The 24,712-nt window shown below is 46.4% G+C and overlaps 1 protein-coding gene across 1 annotated transcript in view; it reads left to right on the top strand.

Annotated features, from left to right (window-relative positions):
* The window catches only part of abcb7 (ATP-binding cassette, sub-family B (MDR/TAP), member 7), a 61,622-nt gene extending 37,115 nt beyond the window's left edge, over positions 1 to 24,507 (top strand). Inside the window, exons 12-16 of the mRNA XM_038984772.1 lie at positions 5,814 to 5,943; positions 6,170 to 6,341; positions 11,386 to 11,489; positions 17,598 to 17,705; positions 22,759 to 24,507. Coding sequence (XP_038840700.1) covers positions 5,814 to 5,943; positions 6,170 to 6,341; positions 11,386 to 11,489; positions 17,598 to 17,705; positions 22,759 to 22,977 — 733 coding nt within the window. The 3' untranslated portion in view covers positions 22,978 to 24,507. The remainder of the gene's footprint in view (positions 1 to 5,813; positions 5,944 to 6,169; positions 6,342 to 11,385; positions 11,490 to 17,597; positions 17,706 to 22,758) is intronic.
* The last annotated feature ends 205 nt before the right edge of the window (positions 24,508 to 24,712 follow it).

Genomic DNA, 24,712 nt, shown 5'->3' with positions numbered 1-24,712 from the left:
TAGCCTAGGGGTTAGAGCGTTGGGCAGGTAGCCTAGGGGTTAGAGCGTTGGGCCAGTAACTGAAAGGTTGCTGGATCAAATCCCCAAGCTGACAAGGTAAAAATCTGTCCTTCTGCCCCTTTGTTCTTAAACTGACTTGCCTAGTTAAATTTAAATTTTTAAAAATACAATTATAATATGCTTTTCCAAATGTCAGTAATTATAGTAGGGACTACCACATGTCTGTAATTATAGTAGGGACTACCACATGTCAGTAATTATAATAGGGACTACCACATGTCTGTAATTATAATAGGGACTACCACATGTCAGTAATTATAATAGGGACTACCACATGTCTGTAATTATAATAGGGACTACCACATGTCTGTAATTATAATAGGGACTACCACATGTCTGTAATTATAATAGGGACTACCACATGTCTGTAATTATAATAGGGACTACCACATGTCTGTAATTATAATAGGGACTACCACATGTCTGTAATTATAATAGGGACTACCACATGTCTGTAATTATAATAGGGACTACCACATGTCTGTAATTATAATAGGGACTACCACATGTCTGTAATTATAATAGGGACTACCACATGTCTGTAATTATAATAGGGACTACCACATGTCTGTAATTATAATAGGGACTACCACATGTCTGTAATTATAATAGGGACTACCACATGTCTGTAATTATAATAGGGACTACCACATGTCTGTAATTATAATAGGGACTACCACATGTCTGTAATTATAATAGGGACTACCACATGTCTGTAATTATAATAGGGACTACCACATGTCAGTAATTATAATAGGGACTACCACATGTCAGTAATTATAATAGGGACTACCACATGTCAGTAATAACGGGATATTGGTGTACGTGCAAATGTGGTCAATGGGTGTGAAATCTCTCTGTAGAACCCCTTATTTAACCAGCTCTACTTGGTAAGTAATTGGACGGCTGGTTCACTAGTCTGTTCTAGTGTTGAAGTGGAAATGTGCCTCTTATTGTTCTAACCTGTATTTAACTCATCCGCGCCAGATTGTGGTTTTAACCTTTAAACCCTTGTTTAGCTTCGCTCTGCAAGTTTAGTCTCTCTACTACATTTATAATGTCAGTCCTATTTCCCAAAAGTCATTGGTTCTACATTCAGGAAGAGCACCACAGTAATAATGGTTCTGTGTTTCAGGAAGAGCATCACATAATAATGGTTCTGTGTTTCAGGAAGAGCATCACATAATAATGGTTCTGTGTTGTTTTCAGGAAGAGCACCACAGTAATAATGGTTCTGTGTTGTTTCAGGAAGAGCACCACAGTAATAATGGTTCTGTGTGGTTTCAGGAAGAGCACCACAGTAATAATGGTTCTGTGTGGTTTCAGGAAGAGCACCACAGTAATAATGGTTCTGTGTTTCAGGAAGAGCACCACAGTAATAATGGTTCTGTGTTGTTTTCAGGAAGAGCACCACAGTAATAATGGTTCTGTGTTTCAGGAAGAGCACCACAGTAATAATGGTTCTGTGTTGTTTCAGGAAGAGCACCACAGTAATAATGGTTCTGTGTTTCAGGAAGAGCACCACAGTAATAATGGTTCTGTGTTTCAGGAAGAGCACCACAGTAATAATGGTTCTGTGTTTCAGGAAGAGCACCACAGTAATAATGTTTCTGTGTTGTTTCAGGAAGAGCACCACAGTAATAATGGTTCTGTGTTGTTTCAGGAAGAGCACCACAGTAATAATGTTTCTGTGTTGTTTCAGGAAGAGCACCACAGTAATAATGGTTCTGTGTGGTTTCAGGAAGAGCACCACAGTAATAATGGTTCTGTGTTGTTTCAGGAAGAGCACCACAGTAATAATGGTTCTGTGTGGTTTCAGGAAGAGCACCACAGTAATAATGGTTCTGTGTTGTTTCAGGAAGAGCACCACAGTAATAATGTTTCTGTGTTGTTTCAGGAAGAGCACCACAGTAATAATGGTTCTGTGTTTCAGGAAGAGCACCACAGTAATAATGGTTCTGTGTTGTTTCAGGAAGAGCACCACAGTAATAATGTTTCTGTGTTTCAGGAAGAGCACCACAGTAATAATGGTTCTGTGTTTCAGGAAGAGCACCACAGTAATAATGGTTCTGTGTGGTTTCAGGAAGAGCACCACAGTAATAATGGTTCTGTGTTTCAGGAAGAGCACCACAGTAATAATGGTTCTGTGTTGTTTCAGGAAGAGCACCACAGTAATAATGGTTCTGTGTTGTTTCAGGAAGAGCACCACAGTAATAATGGTTCTGTGTTGTTTCAGGAAGAGCACCACAGTAATAATGGTTCTGTGTTGTTTCAGGAAGAGCACCACAGTAATAATGGTTCTGTGTTTCAGGAAGAGCACCACAGTAATAATGGTTCTGTGTTGTTTCAGGAAGAGCACCACAGTAATAATGGTTCTGTGTTTCAGGAAGAGCACCACAGTAATAATGGTTCTGTGTTGTTTCAGGAAGAGCACCACAGTAATAATGGTTCTGTGTTGTTTCAGGAAGAGCACCACAGTAATAATGGTTCTGTGTTTCAGGAAGAGCACCACAGTAATAATGGTTCTGTGTTTCAGGAAGAGCACCACAGTAATAATGGTTCTGTGTTTCAGGAAGAGCACCACAGTAATAATGGTTCTGTGTTGTTTCAGGAAGAGCACCACAGTAATAATGGTTCTGTGTTTCAGGAAGAGCACCACAGTAATAATGGTTCTGTGTTGTTTCAGGAAGAGCACCACAGTAATAATGGTTCTGTGTTGTTTCAGGAAGAGCACCACAGTAATAATGGTTCTGTGTTGTTTCAGGAAGAGCACCACAGTAATAATGGTTCTGTGTTTCAGGAAGAGCACCACAGTAATAATGGTTCTGTGTTTCAGGAAGAGCACCACAGTAATAATGGTTCTGTGTTTCAGGAAGAGCACCACAGTAATAATGGTTCTGTGTTTCAGGAAGAGCACCACAGTAATAATGGTTCTGTGTTGTTTCAGGAAGAGCACCACAGTAATAATGGTTCTGTGTTGTTTCAGGAAGAGCACCACAGTAATAATGTTTCTGTGTTGTTTCAGGAAGAGCACCACAGTAATAATGGTTCTGTGTTTCAGGAAGAGCACCACAGTAATAATGGTTCTGTGTTTCAGGAAGAGCACCACAGTAATAATGGTTCTGTGTTTCAGGAAGAGCACCACAGTAATAATGGTTCTGTGTTTCAGGAAGAGCACCACAGTAATAATGGTTCTGTGTTGTTTCAGGAAGAGCACCACAGTAATAATGGTTCTGTGTTGTTTCAGGAAGAGCACCACAGTAATAATGGTTCTGTGTTGTTTCAGGAAGAGCACCACAGTAATAATGGTTCTGTGTTGTTTCAGGAAGAGCACCACAGTAATAATGGTTCTGTGTTTCAGGAAGAGCACCACAGTAATAATGGTTCTGTGTTGTTTCAGGAAGAGCACCACAGTAATAATGGTTCTGTGTTGTTTTCAGGAAGAGCACCACAGTAATAATGGTTCTGTGTTGTTTTCAGGAAGAGCACCACAGTAATAATGGTTCTGTGTTGTTTTCAGGAAGAGCACCACAGTAATAATGGTTCTGTGTTGTTTCAGGAAGAGCACCACAGTAATAATGGTTCTGTGTTTCAGGAAGAGCACCACAGTAATAATGGTTCTGTGTTGTTTCAGGAAGAGCACCACAGTAATAATGTTTCTGTGTTTCAGGAAGAGCACCACAGTAATAATGGTTCTGTGTTTCAGGAAGAGCACCACAGTAATAATGGTTCTGTGTTGTTTCAGGAAGAGCACCACAGTAATAATGGTTCTGTGTTTCAGGAAGAGCACCACAGTAATAATGGTTCTGTGTTGTTTCAGGAAGAGCACCACAGTAATAATGGTTCTGTGTTGTTTCAGGAAGAGCACCACAGTAATAATGGTTCTGTGTTTCAGGAAGAGCACCACAGTAATAATGGTTCTGTGTTTCAGGAAGAGCACCACAGTAATAATGGTTCTGTGTTTCAGGAAGAGCACCACAGTAATAATGGTTCTGTGTTTCAGGAAGAGCACCACAGTAATAATGGTTCTGTGTTTCAGGAAGAGCACCACAGTAATAATGGTTCTGTGTTTCAGGAAGAGCACCACAGTAATAATGGTTCTGTGTTGTTTCAGGAAGAGCACCACAGTAATAATGGTTCTGTGTTGTTTCAGGAAGAGCACCACAGTAATAATGGTTCTGTGTTTCAGGAAGAGCACCACAGTAATAATGGTTCTGTGTTGTTTCAGGAAGAGCACCACAGTAATAATGGTTCTGTGTTGTTTCAGGAAGAGCACCACAGTAATAATGGTTCTGTGTTGTTTCAGGAAGAGCACCACAGTAATAATGGTTCTGTGTTGTTTCAGGAAGAGCACCACAGTAATAATGGTTCTGTGTTGTTTCAGGAAGAGCACCACAGTAATAATGGTTCTGTGTGGTTTCAGGAAGAGCACCACAGTAATAATGGTTCTGTGTTGTTTCAGGAAGAGCACCACAGTAATAATGGTTCTGTGTTGTTTCAGGAAGAGCACCACAGTAATAATGGTTCTGTGTTGTTGCAGGAAGAGCACCACAGTAATAATGGCTCTGTGTTGTTTCAGGAAGAGCACCACAGTAATAATGGTTCTGTGTTGTTTCAGGAAGAGCACCACAGTAATAATGGTTCTGTGTTGTTTCAGGAAGAGCACCACAGTAATAATGGTTCTGTGTTTCAGGAAGAGCACCACAGTAATAATGGTTCTGTGTTTCAGGAAGAGCACCACAGTAATAATGGTTCTGTGTTGTTTCAGGAAGAGCACCACAGTAATAATGGTTCTGTGTTGTTTCAGGAAGAGCACCACAGTAATAATGGTTCTGTGTTGTTTCAGGAAGAGCACCACAGTAATAATGGTTCTGTGTTGTTTCAGGAAGAGCACCACAGTAATAATGGTTCTGTGTTTCAGGAAGAGCACCACAGTAATAATGGTTCTGTGTTGTTTCAGGAAGAGCACCACAGTAATAATGGTTCTGTGTTGTTTCAGGAAGAGCACCACAGTAATAATGGTTCTGTGTTGTTTCAGGAAGAGCACCACAGTAATAATGGTTCTGTGTTGTTTCAGGAAGAGCACCACAGTAATAATGGTTCTGTGTTTCAGGAAGAGCATCACATAATAATGGTTCTGTGTTGTTTCAGGAAGAGCACCACAGTAATAATGGTTCTGTGTTGTTTCAGGAAGAGCACCACAGTAATAATGGTTCTGTGTTGTTTCAGGAAGAGCACCACAGTAATAATGGTTCTGTGTTTCAGGAAGAGCATCACATAATAATGGTTCTGTGTTGTTTCAGGAAGAGCACCACAGTAATAATGGTTCTGTGTTGTTTCAGGAAGAGCACCACAGTAATAATGGTTCTGTGTTGTTTCAGGAAGAGCACCACAGTAATAATGGTTCTGTGTTGTTTCAGGAAGAGCACCACAGTAATAATGGTTCTGTGTTTCAGGAAGAGCACCACAGTAATAATGGTTCTGTGTTTCAGGAAGAGCACCACAGTAATAATGGTTCTGTGTTTCAGGAAGAGCACCACAGTAATAATGGTTCTGTGTTTCAGGAAGAGCACCACAGTAATAATGGTTCTGTGTTTCAGGAAGAGCACCACAGTAATAATGGTTCTGTGTTGTTTCAGGAAGAGCACCACAGTAATAATGGTTCTGTGTTGTTTCAGGAAGAGCACCACAGTAATAATGGTTCTGTGTTGTTTCAGGAAGAGCACCACAGTAATAATGGCTCTGTGTTTCAGGAAGAGCACCATCATGCGTATGTTGTTCCGGTTTTACGAGCCCCAGAAGGGAAACATCTACATCGCTGGACAGAACATCAGAGACGTTGGACTGGACAGTCTGCGCCGGGCCGTAGGGGTGGTACCACAGGTAAAACTAACTTGATTTGGTGAACTTATTGATCCTGTATTAAGTTGAATTGGACAACAATAATCTCCCACAACAAGGGAGCAGATGGTGAACAGTTTTTCTTTGTTCAGTGTGTTTCATCACTTCATTTTGTCCTCCTGATGTTTCCTCTCAAGTGGAGCTGAAGGTATTGACTGTACTGTTTCCTCTTCTCGCTCTGTCGCTCTCTTTACCCCTTCCTTCCCAGGATGCAGTGCTCTTCCACAACACCATCTTCTACAACCTTCAGTACGGGAACATCAACGCCACTCCAGAGGAGGTGTACCAGGTGGCACGGCTGGCAGGGATCCACGACGCCATCCTCAGGATGCCCCACGGATACGAGACTCAGGTCGGGGAGAGGGGACTCAAACTGTCAGGTAGGGACGGGAGACATGCTTGGCACTGCTGTGTTTGGACAGGTAACATGGTAATAGACTGCTTGTAAAGCCGTAATAAGCTTTCAAATGATTCAACTTTAACCTTGATAATGTTCCAAACACCATTCAAAGACAACGTATTACAGCCAGTGCTTTAGAGAAAACTAACTGTCAGTCTGGTATCTAGTGTTGTGAAGCTAGTTGTGTAGTGGAGAGGGACCAGGAGAGGGCTCCAGCCTGGTATCTAGTGTTGTGAAGCTAGTTGTCTAGTGGAGAGGGACCAGGAGAGGGCTTCAGCCTGGTATCTAGTGTTGTGAAGCTAGTTGTCTAGTGGAGAGGGACCAGGAGAGGGCTCCAGCCTGGTATCTAGTGTTGTGAAGCTAGTTGTCTAGTGGAGAGGGACAAGGAGAGGGCTCCAGCCTGGTATCTAGTGTTGTGAAGCTAGTTGTCTAGTGGAGAGGGACCAGGAGATTGCTCCAGCCTGGTATCTAGTGTTGTGAAGCTAGTTGTCTAGTGGAGAGGGACCAGGAGAGGGCTCCAGCCTGGTATCTAGTGTTGTGAAGCTAGTTGTCTAGTGGAGAGGGACCAGGAGAGGGCTTCAGCCTGGTATCTAGTGTTGTGAAGCTAGTTGTCTAGTGGAGAGGGACCAGGAGATTGCTCCAGCCTGGTATCTAGTGTTGTGAAGCTAGTTGTCTAGTGGAGAGGGACCAGGAGAGGGCTCCAGCCTGGTATCTAGTGTTGTGAAGCTAGTTGTCTAGTGGAGAGGGACCAGGAGAGGGCTTCAGCCTGGTATCTAGTGTTGTGAAGCTAGTTGTCTAGTGGAGAGGGACCAGGAGAGGGCTCCAGCCTGGTATCTAGTGTTGTGAAGCTAGTTGTCTAGTGGAGAGGGACCAGGAGAGGGCTTCAGCCTGGTATCTAGTGTTGTGAAGCTAGTTGTCTAGTGGAGAGGGACCAGGAGATTGCTCCAGCCTGGTATCTAGTGTTGTGAAGCTAGTTGTCTAGTGGAGAGGGACCAGGAGAGGGCTCCAGTCTGGTATCTAGTGTTGTGAAGCTAGTTGTCTAGTGGAGAGGGACCAGGAGAGGGCTCCAGCCTGGTATCTAGTGTTGTGAAGCTAGTTGTGTAGTGGAGAGGGACCAGGAGAGGGCTCCAGTCTGGTATCTAGTGTTGTGAAGCTAGTTGTCTAGTGGAGAGGGACCAGGAGAGGGCTCCAGTCTGGTATCTAGTGTTGTGAAGCTAGTTGTCTAGTGGAGAGGGACCAGGAGAGGGCTCCAGTCTGGTATCTAGTGTTGTGAAGCTAGTTGTCTAGTGGAGAGGGACCAGGAGAGGGCTCCAGTCTGGTATCTAGTGTTGTGAAGCTAGTTGTCTAGTGGAGAGGGACCAGGAGAGGGCTCCAGCCTGGTATCTAGTGTTGTGAAGCTAGTTGTCTAGTGGAGAGGGACCAGGAGAGGGCTCCAGTCTGGTATCTAGTGTTGTGAAGCTAGTTGTGTAGTGGAGAGGGACCAGGAGAGGGCTCCAGCCTGGTATCTAGTGTTGTGAAGCTAGTTGTCTAGTGGAGAGGGACCAGGAGATGGGCTCCAGCCTGGTATCTAGTGTTGTGAAGCTAGTTGTGTAGTGGAGAGGGACCAGGAGAGGGCTCCAGTCTGGTATCTAGTGTTGTGAAGCTAGTTGTCTAGTGGAGAGGGACCAGGAGAGGGCTCCAGTCTGGTATCTAGTGTTGTGAAGCTAGTTGTGTAGTGGAGAGGGACCAGGAGAGGGCTCCAGTCTGGTATCTAGTGTTGTGAAGCTAGTTGTCTAGTGGAGAGGGGCCAGGAGAGGGCTCCAGCCTGGTATCTAGTGTTGTGAAGCTAGTTGTCTAGTGGAGAGGGACCAGGAGAGGGCTCCAGCCTGGTATCTAGTGTTGTGAAGCTAGTTGTCTAGTGGAGAGGGACCAGGAGAGGGCTCCAGTCTGGTATCTAGTGTTGTGAAGCTAGTTGTCTAGTGGAGAGGGACCAGGAGAGGGCTCCAGCCTGGTATCTAGTGTTGTGAAGCTAGTTGTGTAGTGGAGAGGGACCAGGAGAGGGCTCCAGTCTGGTATCTAGTGTTGTGAAGCTAGTTGTCTAGTGGAGAGGGACCAGGAGAGGGCTCCAGTCTGGTATCTAGTGTTGTGAAGCTAGTTGTCTAGTGGAGAGGGACCAGGAGAGGGCTCCAGCCTGGTATCTAGTGTTGTGAAGCTAGTTGTCTAGTGGAGAGGGACCAGGAGAGGGCTCCAGTCTGGTATCTAGTGTTGTGAAGCTAGTTGTGTAGTGGAGAGGGACCAGGAGAGGGCTCCAGCCTGGTATCTAGTGTTGTGAAGCTAGTTGTCTAGTGGAGAGGGACCAGGAGAGGGCTCCAGCCTGGTATCTAGTGTTGTGAAGCTAGTTGTCTAGTGGAGAGGGGCCAGGAGAGGGCTCCAGCCTGGTATCTAGTGTTGTGAAGCTAGTTGTCTAGTGGAGAGGGACCAGGAGAGGGCTCCAGCCTGGTATCTAGTGTTGTGAAGCTAGTTGTCTAGTGGAGAGGGACCAGGAGAGGGCTCCAGTCTGGTATCTAGTGTTGTGAAGCTAGTTGTCTAGTGGAGAGGGACCAGTAAAGGGCTCCAGTCTGGTATCTAGTGTTGTGAAGCTAGTTGTCTAGTGGAGAGGGACCAGGATAGGGCTCCAGCCTGGTATCTAGTGTTGTGAAGCTAGTTGTCTAGTGGAGAGGGACCAGGAGAGGGCTCCAGCCTGGTATCTAGTGTTGTGAAGCTAGTTGTCTAGTGGAGAGGGACCAGGAGAGGGCTTCAGCCTGGTATCTAGTGTTGTGAAGCTAGTTGTCTAGTGGAGAGGGACCAGGAGAGGGCTCCAGCCTGGTATCTAGTGTTGTGAAGCTAGTTGTTTAGTGGAGAAGGACCAGGAGAGGGCTCCAGCCTGGTATCTAGTGTTGTGAAGCTAGTTGTCTAGTGGAGAGGGACCAGGAGAGGGCTCCAGCCTGGTATCTAGTGTTGTGAAGCTAGTTGTCTAGTGGAGAGGGACCAGGAGAGGGCTCCAGCCTGGTATCTAGTGTTGTGAAGCTAGTTGTCTAGTGGAGAGGGACCAGGAGAGGGCTCCAGCCTGGTATCTAGTGTTGTGAAGCTAGTTGTCTAGTGGAGAGGGACCAGGAGAGGGCTCCAGCCTGGTATCTAGTGTTGTGAAGCTAGTTGTCTAGTGGAGAGGGACCAGGAGAGGGCTCCAGCCTGGTATCTAGTGTTGTGAAGCTAGTTGTGTAGTGGAGAGGGACCAGGAGAGGGCTCCAGTCTGGTATCTAGTGTTGTGAAGCTAGTTGTCTAGTGGAGAGGGACCAGGAGAGGGCTCCAGCCTGGTATCTAGTGTTGTGAAGCTAGTTGTGTAGTGGAGAGGGACCAGGAGAGGGCTCCAGTCTGGTATCTAGTGTTGTGAAGCTAGTTGTGTAGTGGAGAGGGACCAGGAGAGGGCTCCAGTCTGGTATCTAGTGTTGTGAAGCTAGTTGTCTAGTGGAGAGGGACCAGGAGAGGGCTCCAGCCTGGTATCTAGTGTTGTGAAGCTAGTTGTCTAGTGGAGAGGGACCAGGAGAGGGCTCCAGTCTGGTATCTAGTGTTGTGAAGCTAGTTGTGTTACTACTGGGGCTTTCTATATCTACCAGTCTGACTGGTGTAGCTCCTACTGTTACTACTGGGGCTTTCTATATCTACCAGTCTGACTGGTGTAGCTCCTACTGTTACTACTGGGGCTTTCTATATCTACCAGTCTGACTGGTGTAGCTCCTACTGTTACTACTGGGGCTTTCTATATCTACCAGTCTGACTGGTGTAGCTCCTACTGTTACTACTGGGGCTTTCTATATCTACCAGTCTGACTGGTGTAGCTCCTACTGTTACTACTGGGGCTTTCTATATCTACCAGTCTGACTGGTGTAGCTCCTACTGTTACTACTGGGGCTTTCTATATCTACCAGTCTGACTGGTGTAGCTCCTACTGTTACTACTGGGGCTTTCTATATCTACCAGTCTGACTGGTGTAGCTCCTACTGTTACTACTGGGGCTTTCTATATCTACCAGTCTGACTGGTGTAGCTCCTACTGTTACTACTGGGGCTTTCTATATCTACCAGTCTGACTGGTGTAGCTCCTACTGTTACTACTGGGGCTTTCTATATCTACCAGTCTGACTGGTGTAGCTCCTACTGTTACTACTGGGGCTTTCTATATCTACCAGTCTGACTGGTGTAGCTCCTACTGTTACTACTGGGGCTTTCTATATCTAGCAGTCTGACTGGTGTAGCTCCTACTGTTACTACTGGGGCTTTCTATATCTACCAGTCTGACTGGTGTAGCTCCTACTGTTACTACTGGGGCTTTCTATATCTACCAGTCTGACTGGTGTAGCTCCTACTGTTACTACTGGGGCTTTCTTCTACCTACCTGGTTCTAGATATGTGTTTGCTTCCTGTTCTGTCTCTGTTCCCGTGTGTGTCAAGACAGCATTATTGACTGGCTGTCCTGTCTCTGTTGCCGTGTGTGTGAAGACAGCATTATTGACTTCCTGTCCTGTCTCTGTTGCCGTGTGTGTGAAGACTGCATTATTGACTTCCTGTCCTGTCTCTGTTGCCGTGTGTGTGAAGACAGCATTATTGACTTCCTGTCCTGTCTCTGTTGCCGTGTGTGTGAAGACAGCATTATTGACTTCCTGTCCTGTCTCTGTTGCCGTGTGTGTGAAGACAGCATTATTGACTTCCTGTCCTGTCTCTGTTGCCGTGTGTGTGAAGACAGCATTATTGACTTCCTGTCCTGTCTCTGTTGCCGTGTGTGTGAAGACAGCATTATTGACTTCCTGTCCTGTCTCTGTTGCCGTGTGTGTGAAGACTGCATTATTGACTTCCTGTCCTGTCTCTGTTGCCGTGTGTGTGAAGACAGCATTATTGACTTCCTGTCCTGTCTCTGTTGCCGTGTGTGTGAAGACAGCATTATTGACTTCCTGTCCTGTCTCTGTTGCCGTGTGTGTGAAGACAGCATTATTGACTGGCTGTGTGTTTCAGGTGGGGAGAAGCAGCGTGTGGCCATAGCCAGGGCCATTCTGAAGAACCCTCCTATCCTGCTGTATGATGAAGCTACGTCCTCACTGGACTCTATCACTGAGGAGGTAACCCACACACTTCACCTGTTGTCTCTTCTGCAGCTCAGTGTACCAACCAGCTCCGTAGACGTTAGGGGATTGAAAGAGTCCACTGTGTTCCCTGAAGTTGGAGAGAATAGGCCACATGTTGTATTATAGCTTCATACTGTTTTTATATGTCCTGTTTCTCTACAACATTCTAGAACTATTTATAATAGATGCAGTAAGGAGGTCAATGGAACTCGACCAAAACAATGGAATTGCCATGGAAACGTGTGGGGGGGGGGGGAAGGTCCTGAATCTCCTCATTGCCCCCCAGGAAAATTAGGCTATTGTTTATGCGTGTTTCACACTATGTTGAAGTCCAAATCGGAGTATAATACTTGTATGGATGTCAACCCCAACACATGTTCAGCCGTCGTTACCAGTCTGACTAACACCAACGATTTCTGTATGCTAGCTATGCTAACCAGCTTATACGAATGGGAGTTAGCATTTAGCAGTCACTTCTTCAAAAACCTGAAAAGTGACAACTTCTACATGTTATGCAGTGGAAACAGCCAAATATATCAAGGATTTTTCTTTATTTTTACTATTTTATACACTGTAAAATTATAGTGCAGACATCAAAACTATGAAATAACACATATGGAATCATGTAGTAACCAAAAAAAGTGTTAAACAAATCAAAATATATTTGAGATTCTTCAAAAAGCCTCCCTTCACTTTGATGACAGCTTTGCACACTTTTGGCATTCTCTCAACCAGCTTCACCTGGAATGCTTTTCCAAACGTCTTGTAGGAGATCCCACATATGCTGAGCACTTGTTGGCTGCTTTTCCTTCGCTCTGAGTTCCATCTCAAGTGTGTGTGTATATATATTACTCTATTCTATACTGTATCCTATACTGTTAGGTTCTAATTTTTCAGAGTAAATAACTCACGGACACAAGAGAAGCTTAACCAAGTTTAATTCTTCCCAAAGGGTCGTTACGGCTGTTATTCAGAACAAAGAGATGGCGGTATTCATACCCCACTTTGGGTGGAGTCTCCTCCTTATCGCTAAACATTGCATCATTCTTGCTAAGCAGGGAACTAAGTGATATGAGCCTTCGACGGTTTCTCCCCTTATTAGTACTGTCACGTGAGATTGTTTTCCCTGCACACAGCCCCTCCCAAGCTTCATTATGGCTCCACCCCTCATGTCTCTTTTGTAACTAATGTTCATTTTCTCTGAGTATAACAATGTTCAAAGTTTACCCCAGAATCCAACAATACTCTTCGACTGCATCTTAGTCCGTTCTGCTCTGACATCTCACGTCCGTATGTATAAAGTCTTAATTTATTCCTACTTAGATGTGTTTGCATTGGGTATATATGTTGTGTAATTTGTTATATATTACTGTACTGTCAGAGCAAGAAGCACAAGCATTTCGCTACAGCCAATAACATCTGCTGATCACATGTATGTGACCAATAACATCTGCTGATCACGTGTATGTGACCAATAAAATGTTATTTTGAAATGAGTTGTGGAGGCCAGGTCATCTGATGCAGCACTCCATCACTCTCCTTCTTGGTCAAATAGCCTTTATACATCCTGGAGGTCTGTTGGGTCATTGTCCTGTTGAAAAACAAATTATAGTCCCACTAAGCGCAAACCAGATGGGATGGCGTATCACTGCAGAATGCTGTGGTAGCCATGCTGGTTTAGTGTGCCTTGAATTCTAAATAAATCACTGACGGTCACCAGCAAAGCACCACCACACCACCTCCTCCATGCTTCACGGTGGGAACCACACATGCGGAGATCATCCGTTCACCTACTCTGCATCTCGTAAAGACACAACAGTTGGAACCAAAAATCAAAGGGCAGATTTCCACCGGTCTAATGTCCATTGCTCGTTTCTCTTGGCCCAAGCAAGTCTCTTCTTCTTATTGGTGTCCTTTAGTAGTGATTTGAAGGCCTGATTCATGCGGTCTCCTCTGAACAGTTGATGTTGATGTCTGTTACTAGAACTCTGAAGCATTTATTTGGGCTGCAATTTCTGAGGCTGCTAACTCTAATGAACGTATCCTCTGCAGCAGAGGTGACTCTGGGTCTTCCTTTCCTGTGGAGGTCCTCATGAGAGCCAGTTTCATCATAGCGCTTGATGGTTTTTGCGACTGCACTTGAAGAATCTTTCAAAGTTCTTGAAATTTTCCACATTGACTGACTTTCAAATCAAAGTTTATTTGTCACGTGTGCCGAATACAACAGTGAAATGCTTACTTACAGGCTCTAACCAGCAGTGCAAAAAAAGGTGTTAGGTGAACAATAGGTAGGTAAAGAAATAAAACAACAGTAAAAAGACATTTGATAAGAGTAGCAAGGCTACATACCTGTTAGTCAGGCTTATTGAGGTAGTATGTACATGTAGATATGGTTAAAATGACTATGCATATATGATAAACAGAGAGTAGCAGAAGCGTAAAAAGAGGGGTTGGCGGGTGGTGGGACACAATGCAGATAGCCCGGTTAGACCAATGTGCGGGAGCACTGATTGGACAGCCCAATTGAGGTAGTATGTACATGAATGTATAGTTAAAGTGACTATGCTTATATGATAAACAGAGAGTAGCAGCAGCGTAAAAGAGGGGTTTGGGGGGAGGCACACAATGCAAATAGTCCGGATAGCCATTTGGTTACCTGTTCAGGAGTCTTATGGCTTGGGGGTAAAAACTGTAGAGAAGCCTTTTTGTCCTAGACTTGGCCTGGTGTAGAGGTCCTGGATGGCAGGCAGCTTTGCCCCAGTGATGTACATTGCCGTACGCACTACCCTCTGAAGTGCCTTGCGGTCGGAGGCCGAGCAATTGCCGTACCAGGCAGTGATGCAACCGGTCAGGATGCTCTCGATGTTGCAGCTGTAGAACCTTTTGAGGATCTCAGGACCCATGAAAAATCTTTTTAGTTTCCTGAGGGGGAATAGGCTTTGTCGTGCCCTCTTCACGACTGTCTTGGTGTGTTTGGACCATTCTAGTTTGTTGGTGATGTGGACACCAAGGAACTTGAAGCTCTCAACCTGCTCCACTACAGCCCCGTCGATGAGAATGGGGGCGTGCTCGGTCCTCCTTTTCCTGTAGTCCACAGTCATCTCCTTAGTCTTGCTTACGTTGAGGGATAGGTTGTTATTCTGGCACCACCCGGCCAGGTCTCTGACCTCCTCCCTATAGGCTGTCTTGTCGGTGATCAGGCCTACCACTGTTGTGTCGTCAGCAAACTTAATGATGGTGTTGGAGTCGTGCCTGGCCATGCAGTCGTGGGTGAACAGGGAGTACAGGAGGGGACTGAGCACGCACCCCTGGGGAGCTCCAGTGTTGAGGATCAACGTGGCAGATGTGTTGCTACCTACCCTCACCACCTGGGGGGCGGCCTGTCAGGAAGTCCAGGATCCAGTTGCACAGGGAGGTGTTTAGTCATGTCTTAAAGTAATGATGGACTCTCTTTTCTCTTTGCTTATTTGAGCTGTTTTTGGCATAATATGGACTTGGTCTTTTACCAAATAGAGCTGTCTTCTGTATACCACTCCTACCTTGTCACAACACAACTGATTGGCTAAAACGCATTAATTAACTTCTTGCGACTACAGGGGGTGCTGTTTTCTCATTAGCATAATTGCATTACAGATTAAACGGCTTCCTACTAAATTCTTTATCGTACAATATGCATATTATTACTATTATTGGATAGAAAACAGTCTCTAGTTTCTATAGGCGTTGGAATTTTGTCTCTGAGTGGTACAGAACAATATCTACAGCACTTTTCATGACAGGGGTCAGATTTCAGAAATTTTTAGCCCTGATCTGGAGTCTGTTTTTAAGGCGACAGTGAATGCTATGAAGAAACCGACACTGCCTACGTCTTCCTCTGGGTGTCTGTACGTCATCACGTTTTGAATGGAATCGATTGCACAATCCCAGCCCATATAAAACCACAAAACGTGGGAGTACACTCTCTTTTGTTCGCGCGTCACAAGCGGGATGGAGCGGGATCGGACTTGCCTCATTCCAAATCGTTGTTTAACCAGTAATATTTCTCTGGTCATGTTTTTACTCGTTATAGTTGTTAAAAACATCATCATGTAGTTAATTTGAACCGTTTTATAGCAATTTATATCCGTTTAGTGCGATTCTGAGGAATTTCTTTGTCGTGCACTTTTTAGCTTTGGGAACGTTTCGGGGGTCTCGGTCGTTGGTAGTGGACATTTCGAAGGACAGAGGACATCTATCGACCAAAAGAAATTTATAACATAGAAAGGATACATTGCCCAAGAATCTGATGGAAGAACAGCTCAAAGTAAGCAATATTTAATATGATAAATCGTTGTTCTGTCGAAATATTTTAAACGCATATTTCGCCATTTTGTTTGGTATAGCTTCACTTGGCGAACCCTGTATTGAAAAGTAAGGATAATTTAAAAAATGTAAGTCAGCGGTTGCATTAAGAACTAATTTGTCTTTCGATTCCTGTCAACTCTGTATTTTTTAGTCAAGTATATGATTAGCTTTCGATTAAACTAGATCACTCTGAAAGCTGACGTCCCTCATTTTGATGCTTGAGTTGTGACTATTTCCATTGTATAACCACGGTTTTGTATGGCTAAATATGCACATTTTCGAACAAACTGTATATGTATGTTGTAAAATGATGTTACAGGAGTGTCATCGGAAGAATTCTGAGAAGGTTAGTGAAAAAATTAATATATTTTGGCGATGATAACGTTATAGCTCCCTTTGCCTTGAATTCATGCTCTACTAACGTTTGCACATGTGGTATGCTAACTTATCGATTTATTGTGTTTTCGCTGAAAAACGCTTAGAAAATCTGAAATATGGTCTGAAATCACAAGAACTGTGTCTTTCCATTGCTATGCTTTGTCTATTTTTATGAAATGTTTTATGATGAGTAAATTGGTCATACACGTTGCTCTATCTAGTAATTCTAGTCGATTTGTGATGGTCGGTGCAATTGTAAACTGTGATTTCTACCTGAAATATGCACTTTTTTCTAACAACACCTATCCTATACCATAAATATGTTATCAGACTGTCATCTGATGAGGTTTTTTCTTGGTTTGTTGCTATCAATATCTTAGTTTAGCCGAATTGGTGATAGCTAGTGGTGGAGAGAGAAAATGGTGGACAAAGAAAGATGGTGTATTTTGCTAACGTGGTTAGCTAATAGATTTACATATTGTGTCTTCCCTGTAAAACATTTTAAAAAACAGAAATGATGGGTTTATTCACAAGATCTGTATCTTTCATCTGGTGTCTTGGACTTGTGATTTAATGATATTTAGATGCTACTATTTACTTGTGAAGCTATGCTAGCGATGCTAATCAGTGTGGGGGGGGTGGGGGGTGATCCCGGATACGGGGTTGATACTCGTGAAAGGTTAAGAAGGAAAGAAATCCTCAAATGAAACTTTTTTAACACCGCACACCTGTTAATTGAAAGGCATTCCAGGTGACTACCTCATGAAGCTGGTTCAGAATGCCAAGAGTGTGCAAAGCTTTCATCAAGGCAAAGGGTGGCTACTTTTGAAGAATCTCAAATATAAAATATATTTTGATTTGTTTAACACTTTTTTGGTTACTACATGATTCCATATGTGTTATTTCATAGTTTTGATGTCTTCACTATTATTCTACAATGTAGAAAATAGTACAAATAAAGAAAAACCCTTGAATGAGTAGGTGTCAACTTTTGACTGGTACTGTACATGAATCATTAAGGATTTGACGAATATCCACTTTGTTTGGTCAGATTTGTTGACTGTGCGCCAACCTGGTCAATGGAATATCTGTGTTCCATTTAAGTCCTTAACAGCATCTATACTTGATGTTCCTGTGTTTCTCTTAAGCATTCTAGAATTATTTCTAATATTTGATCTTCCTCTGTTCTGGAACCTTCTAGAACCATTTCTAATATTTGATGTTCCTCTGTTCTGGAACCTTCTAGAACCATTTCTAATATTTGATGTTCCTCTGTTCTGGAACCTTCTAGAACCATTTCTAATATTTGATGTTCCTGTGTTGTAAACTGTTTTAGAACTATTTCTAATACTTCATGGTGATTCTGTGTACTTCTTCTAGAACATTCTTAATTCCATGAAGGGTCTGGTCCAGGACCGGACGTCGGTGTTCATCGCTCACAGACTGTCCACCATCGTAGACGCAGACGAGATCATCGTACTCAACAAGGTAAGAAGACCTTCTCCTAGTGATACGTCCAGAGAGGGAGCTTAAAGACATCCTCCAGCGTTCTTCTACTTAAAAAAATAATAAATACTTTTCCTGTTGAAAAGCAATATCCCAAGTATAAATACAGTAAAGTACACATGCTAAAGGGTAAAAAAAAAAAATGGTGTCGAAATTGTGTGTATTATTTATTTTTTAGATAAACTGCGAACCTCAGGGACTAGTACTTTCCTGTAATTCCATACTTGGGATATCATTTTTCAACAGGAAAAGTTCAGAAATCACCGGAGGACGTGTTTTAAGGATTTTGGCTAGTAGACCACGATTTCTTCTACCTCGAATATCATTCAGGTCCCAGATCTGGGCCTTTGCCAACATTTCCCTGTCTTGGTGCATTTGGTTAGCGCGCTAGCTAAATTTCCATCCACCAGAACAACCTGCAACACACACACCAGAACAGAGCCTGAGACACAGGAAGGAACACCACATACTGAGACTGGAAAGGGGAGAAGACTGGGGACTGGAAAGGGGAGAAGACTGGGGACTGGAAAGGGGAGAAGACTGGGGACTGGAAAGGGGAGAAGACTGGGGACTGGAAAGGGGAGAAGACTGGGGACTGGAAAGGGGAGAAGACTGGGGACTGGAAAGGGGAGAAGACTGGGGACTGGAAAGGGGAGAGACTGGGGACTGGAAAGGGGAGGGACTGGAAAGGGGAGAGGACTGGGGACTGGAAAGGGGAGGGACTGGGGACTGGAAAGGGGAGGGACTGGGGACTGGAAAGGGGAGAGACTGGGGACTGGAGGGACTGGAAAGGGGAGGGACTGGGGACTGGAAAGGGGAGGGACTGGAAAGGGGAGGGACTGGGGACTGGAAAGGGGAGAGGACTGGGGACTGGAAAGGGGAGAGACTGGGGACTGGAAAGGGGAGGGACTGGAAAGGGGAGAGGACTGGGGACTGGAAAGGGGAGGGACTGGAAAGGGGAGAGACTGGGGACTGGAAAGGGGAGGGACTGGAAAGGGGAGAGGACTGAGGTTTGGTTTGCTTGTCGTGTGGTGCGTCGTAGCGCTCTGAAAGCTGTTGATGATGTTTCCTGTGTTCCCCCGGAAGCGGAGGCAGTCAGATGGAGAGATCAGAAGCTCATTGTCGCGAAGAGGCCTGTTTTGCCGCGTCTCCATGGTGTCGGCTCCTTAAGTCAGAGTTAGAAACAGTCTGATACGTGCCCCAAGCCCGCGGTGCCAACACTTCTGCCTCGCTCCCTGGGGGGGGGATGCTTTTACTACTGGGGGGAGGGAGGGGTGGGATGCTTTTACTACTGGGAGGAGGGGGGGGTGGGATGCTTTTACTACTGGGAGGAGGGAGGGGTGGGATGCTTTTACTACTGGGGGGAGGGGGGGGTGGGATGCTTTTACTACTGGGAGGAGGGAGGGGTGGGATGCTTTTACTACTGGGAGGAGGGAGGGGTGGGATGCTTTTACTACTGGGGGGTGGGGGGGGGGATGCTTTTACTACTGGGGGGTGGGATGCTTTTACTACTGGGGGGTGGGGGGGGGGGGATGCTTTTACTACTGGGGGGAGGGAGGGGTGGGATGCTTTTACTACTGGGAGGAGGGGGGGTGGGATGCTTTTACTACTGGGAGGAGGGAGGGGTGGGATGCTTTTACTACTGGGAGGAGGGAGGGGTGGGATGCTTTTACTACTGGGGGGTGGGGGGGGGGGGATGCTTTTACTACTGGGGGGTGGGATGCTTTTACTACTGGGAGGAGGGGGGGGTGGGATGCTTTTACTACTGGGGGGTGGGATGCTTTTACTACTGGGAGGTGGGATGCTTTTACTACTGGGAGGAGGGGGGGGTGGGATGCTTTTACTACTGGGAGGAGGGAGGGGTGGGATGCTTTTACTACTGGGAGGAGGGGGGGGTGGGATGCTTTTACTACTGGGAGGAGGGAGGGGTGGGATGCTTTTACTACTGGGAGGAGGGGGGGGTGGGATGCTTTTACTACTGGGGGGTGGGATGCTTTTACTACTGGGGGGTGGGATGCTTTTACTACTGGGGGGTGGGAGGGGTGGGATGCTTTTACTACTGGGAGGAGGGAGGGGTGGGATGCTTTTACTACTGGGGGGTGGGATGCTTTTACTACTGGGGGGAGGGAGGGGTGGGATGCTTTTACTACTGGGGGGTGGGATGCTTTTACTACTGGGGGGAGGGAGGGGTGGGATGCTTTTACTACTGGGGGGTGGGATGCTTTTACTACTGGGAGGAGGGAGGGGTGGGATGCTTTTACTACTGGGGGGTGGGATGCTTTTACTACTGGGGGGTGGGATGCTTTTACTACTGGGAGGAGGGAGGGGTGGGATGCTTTTACTACTGGGAGGAGGGGGGGGTGGGATGCTTTTACTACTGGGGGGTGGGATGCTTTTACTACTGGGGGGTGGGATGCTTTTACTACTGGGGGGTGGGAGGGGTGGGATGCTTTTACTACTGGGAGGAGGGAGGGGTGGGATGCTTTTACTACTGGGGGGTGGGATGCTTTTACTACTGGGGGGAGGGAGGGGTGGGATGCTTTTATTACTGGGGGGTGGGATGCTTTTACTACTGGGGGGAGGGAGGGGTGGGATGCTTTTACTACTGGGGGGTGGGATGCTTTTACTACTGGGAGGAGGGAGGGGTGGGATGCTTTTACTACTGGGGGGTGGGATGCTTTTACTACTGGGGGGTGGGATGCTTTTACTACTGGGAGGAGGGAGGGGTGGGATGCTTTTACTACTGGGGGGTGGGATGCTTTTACTACTGGGGGGAGGGGGGGTGGGATGCTTTTACTACTGGGAGGAGGGAGGGGTGGGATGCTTTTACTACTGGGAGGAGGGGGGGGTGGGATGCTTTTACTACTGGGAGGAGGGAGGGGTGGGATGCTTTTACTACTGGGGGGTGGGATGCTTTTACTACTGGGTGGGATGCTTTTACTACTGGGGGGTGGGATGCTTTTACTACTGGGAGGAGGGAGGGGTGGGATGCTTTTACTACTGGGAGGAGGGAGGGGTGGGATGCTTTTACTACTGGGGGGTGGGATGCTTTTACTACTGGGAGGAGGGAGGGGTGGGATGCTTTTACTACTGGGAGGAGGGAGGGGTGGGATGCTTTTACTACTGGGAGGAGGGAGGGGTGGGATGCTTTTACTACTGGGGGGTGGGATGCTTTTACTACTGGGAGGAGGGAGGGGTGGGATGCTTTTACTACTGGGAGGAGGGAGGGGTGGGATGCTTTTACTACTGGGAGGAGGGAGGGGTGGGATGCTTTTACTACTGGGAGGAGGGAGGGGTGGGATGCTTTTACTACTGGGAGGAGGGGGGGGTGGGATGCTTTTACTACTGGGAGGAGGGAGGGGTGGGATGCTTTTACTACTGGGAGGAGGGAGGGGTGGGATGCTTTTACTACTGGGAGGAGGGGGGGTGGGATGCTTTTACTACTGGGAGGAGGGAGGGGTGGGATGCTTTTACTACTGGGAGGAGGGAGGGGTGGGATGCTTTTACTACTGGGAGGAGGGGGGGGTGGGATGCTTTTACTACTGGGAGGAGGGGGGGGTGGGATGCTTTTACTACTGGGAGGAGGGGGGGGTGGGATGCTTTTACTACTGGGAGGAGGGGGGGGGGGATGATTTTACTACTGGGAGGAGGGAGGGGTGGGATGCTTTTACTACTGGGAGGAGGGGGGGGTGGGATGCTTTTACTACTGGGAGGAGGGGGGGGTGGGATGCTTTTACTACTGGGAGGAGGGGGGGTGGGATGCTTTTACTACTGGGAGGAGGGGGGGTGGGATGCTTTTACTACTGGGAGGAGGGGGGGGTGGGATGCTTTTACTACTGGGAGGAGGGGGGGGGTGGGATGCTTTTACTACTGGGAGGAGGGGGGGTGGGATGCTTTTACTACTGGAAGGAGGGGGGGGGTGGGATGCTTTTACTACTGGGAGGAGGGAGGGGTGGGATGCTTTTACTACTCTGAGGAGGGGGGGGTGGGATGCTTTTACTACTGGGAGGAGGGAGGGGTGGGATGCTTTTACTACTGGGAGGAGGGGGGGGTGGGATGCTTTTACTACTGGGAGGAGGGGGGGGGTGGGATGCTTTTACTACTGGGAGGAGGGAGGGGTGGGATGCTTTTACTACTGGGAGGAGGGGGGGGTGGGATGCTTTTACTACTGGGAGGAGGGGGGGGTGGGATGCTTTTACTACTGGGAGGAGGGAGGGGTGGGATGCTTTTACTACTGGGAGGAGGGGGGGTGGGATGCTTTTACTACTGGGAGGAGGGGGGGGTGGGATGCTTTTACTACTGGGAGGAGGGGGGGGTGGGATGCTTTTACTACTGGGAGGAGGGAGGGGTGGGATGCTTTTACTACTGGGAGGAGGGGGGGGTGGGATGCTTTTACTACTGGGAGGAGGGAGGGGTGGGATGCTTTTACTACTGGGAGGAGGGAGGGGTGGGATGCTTTTACTACTGGGGGGTGGGGGGGGGATGCTTTTACTACTGGGAGGAGGGGGGGTGGGATGCTTTTACTACTGGGAGGAGGGAGGGGTGGGATGCTTTTACTACTGGGAGGAGGGGGGGTGGGATGCTTTTACTACTGGGAGGAGGGGGGGTGGGATGCTTTTACTACTGGGAGGAGGGGGGGGTGGGATGCTTTTACTACTGGGAGGAGGGGGGGTGGGATGCTTTTACTACTGGGAGGAGGGGGGGGGTGGGATGCTTTTACTACTGGGAGGAGGGGGGGGTGGGATGCTTTTACTACTGGGAGGGGGGGGGTGGGATGCTTTTACTACTGGGAGGAGGGGGGGGGGGGTGCTGCTGGCATGTGTGTGTGAGCGCGTGCTTGTCAGTAGGGAACAGTAACCGTAGCGTGAGGCGTTTGGTAGGGAGAGTTGACTCTGTTCTTCAATGTAGACTTGATATTAACATTCTGTATGTCTCCCATTCAATACTTAATTCTGTGTCAAAGTCCTTTTTACATGGGACTTTAGTCTGTCTAGATTTTATAATAGTTGAATCCTCTGTCCCCCTCTGTCTCCAGGGTAAGATAGCAGAGCGAGGGGACCACCACTCTCTCCTGGCTACTCCAGGCTCTCTGTACGCTGACCTGTGGAACACTCAGAACAGTAAGATACTGAACCGTAAGAACAGCCCAGTGGAGCTGCAGCCAGAGAGACTCAGCCAGAAGGAGGAGGAGAGGAAGAAACTACAGGAGGAGATCATGAACAGTGTCAAGGGCTGTGGGAACTGCTCCTGTTGAGGAGAGACCAGGACAGGAGGTCCTCCCTCAATTCCTCCCTCAATACCTGTCCTTCCTCCTTCATCCACTGCCAGCCTGCGCTCAGTACTTTAATTTACACCTCTCCAGCTCGCCACGCCACGCCAAGCCCCTCCCCCTGCTCCTCCTGAGAAGGCGATTGGTGCCCGAAGAGGAGACTGAGGAGCAAGGCTGTCTGCCATTGGCTAATGTCTACAGAGAGGCAACGTTCGTCTGCCAATCCTCAGCTCAAACAACACATAAAAGACCTTGTATAGGATGACATCATGTTGTATAGGATGACATGTACAGGATGACATCATGTTGTACAGGATGACATCATGTTGTACAGGATGACATGTACAGGATGACATCATGTTGTATAGGATGACATCATGTTGTATAGGATGACATGTACAGGATGACATCATGTTGTATAGGATGACATCATGTTGTATAGGATGACATGTACAGGATGACATCATGTTGTACAGGATGACATCATGTTGTACAGGATGACATCATGTTGTACAGGATGACATCATGTTGTACAGGATGACATCATGTTGTACAGGATGACATCATGTTGTACAGGATGACATGTTGTACAGGATGACATCATGTTGTACAGGATGACATCATGTTGTATAGGATGACATCATGTAAGAACATTACTGATCAACGTGAGGAGTCTGTTTCATTCTGAAGATCTGTACCAAATGCCACCCTATTCCCCATGGGCCCTAGTCAAATGTAGTGCACTATAGAGGGAATAGGGTGCCATTTGGGATGAAACCGGAGGTATTTGGATGAGGTATTTCTGACAGCGTTCTCCTGTAGGAAGAGGGGTGCCTTGATGTTGATTTGAATATGTTTTTAACTAGTTCTTCCATATTGTTGGGAAGTGTAGGTCGGTGTTTTATATTAAGGATTTGTATATATCTCTATATCAGGATTTAAAAGGCTGCTGACTAAAAACTAGACACACATTGTCCAGGTATATCTATCGCTATAAAATGACCTTTTCTCAAAATAATCTTTACTTGGGGGGGGGGTTCAATCATTTAGAAGGTTTAACCAAGAACAGGAAACACACACGCCTACCTAAAGATCATGTATTACAAATAATGAATATTAGGCTTCATCCTTAACAGCCCTGTTGTATTGATCTTTATCAGAGACTTGTCAGGAACATGTAGTATGGTGAAGACTGGCTGGCTATAGTAACTGAAGAGTCCTATCTGTTTTAATGGACGGTATATTGGTACGCGTGTTGGTAGGCCATTAGCCAATAATCCTTTTAACACCGGCTTCCAGGGCATTATCACTTTTATACAACGGGTTACCAACCTATTGAAATAACGATTGACATATTTTCATTCAAAAAAAATTATTTTGATAAATTCATTCATACAATTTCATCCTTCCATAAGATATAGTCCCGACACAAATCTAGGGTTGCTACCCAAGCCGGCTGGTCGTTCGTTCTATTGGTTCTTATCCCTTGCTTGCTAGCCAACTACAGCTAACTCACAGTCATGTCAAACAGTGCAGACAGAATAACAGCTGGCTAGCCAACTACAGCTAACTCACAGTCATGTCAAACAGTGCAGACAGAATAACAGCTTGCTAGCCAACTACAGCTAACTCACAGTCACGTCAAACAGTGCAGACAGAATAACAGCTGGCTAGCCAACTACAGCTAACTCAGTCACGTCAAACAGTGCAGACAGAATAA

Source organism: Salvelinus namaycush, unplaced genomic scaffold (genome assembly GCF_016432855.1).
Source record: "Salvelinus namaycush isolate Seneca unplaced genomic scaffold, SaNama_1.0 Scaffold264, whole genome shotgun sequence".
Classification (NCBI taxonomy): domain Eukaryota; kingdom Metazoa; phylum Chordata; class Actinopteri; order Salmoniformes; family Salmonidae; genus Salvelinus; species Salvelinus namaycush.
Note: the sequence above shows the minus strand (reverse complement) of the source record. Positions and strands in the feature narration are given on the sequence as shown.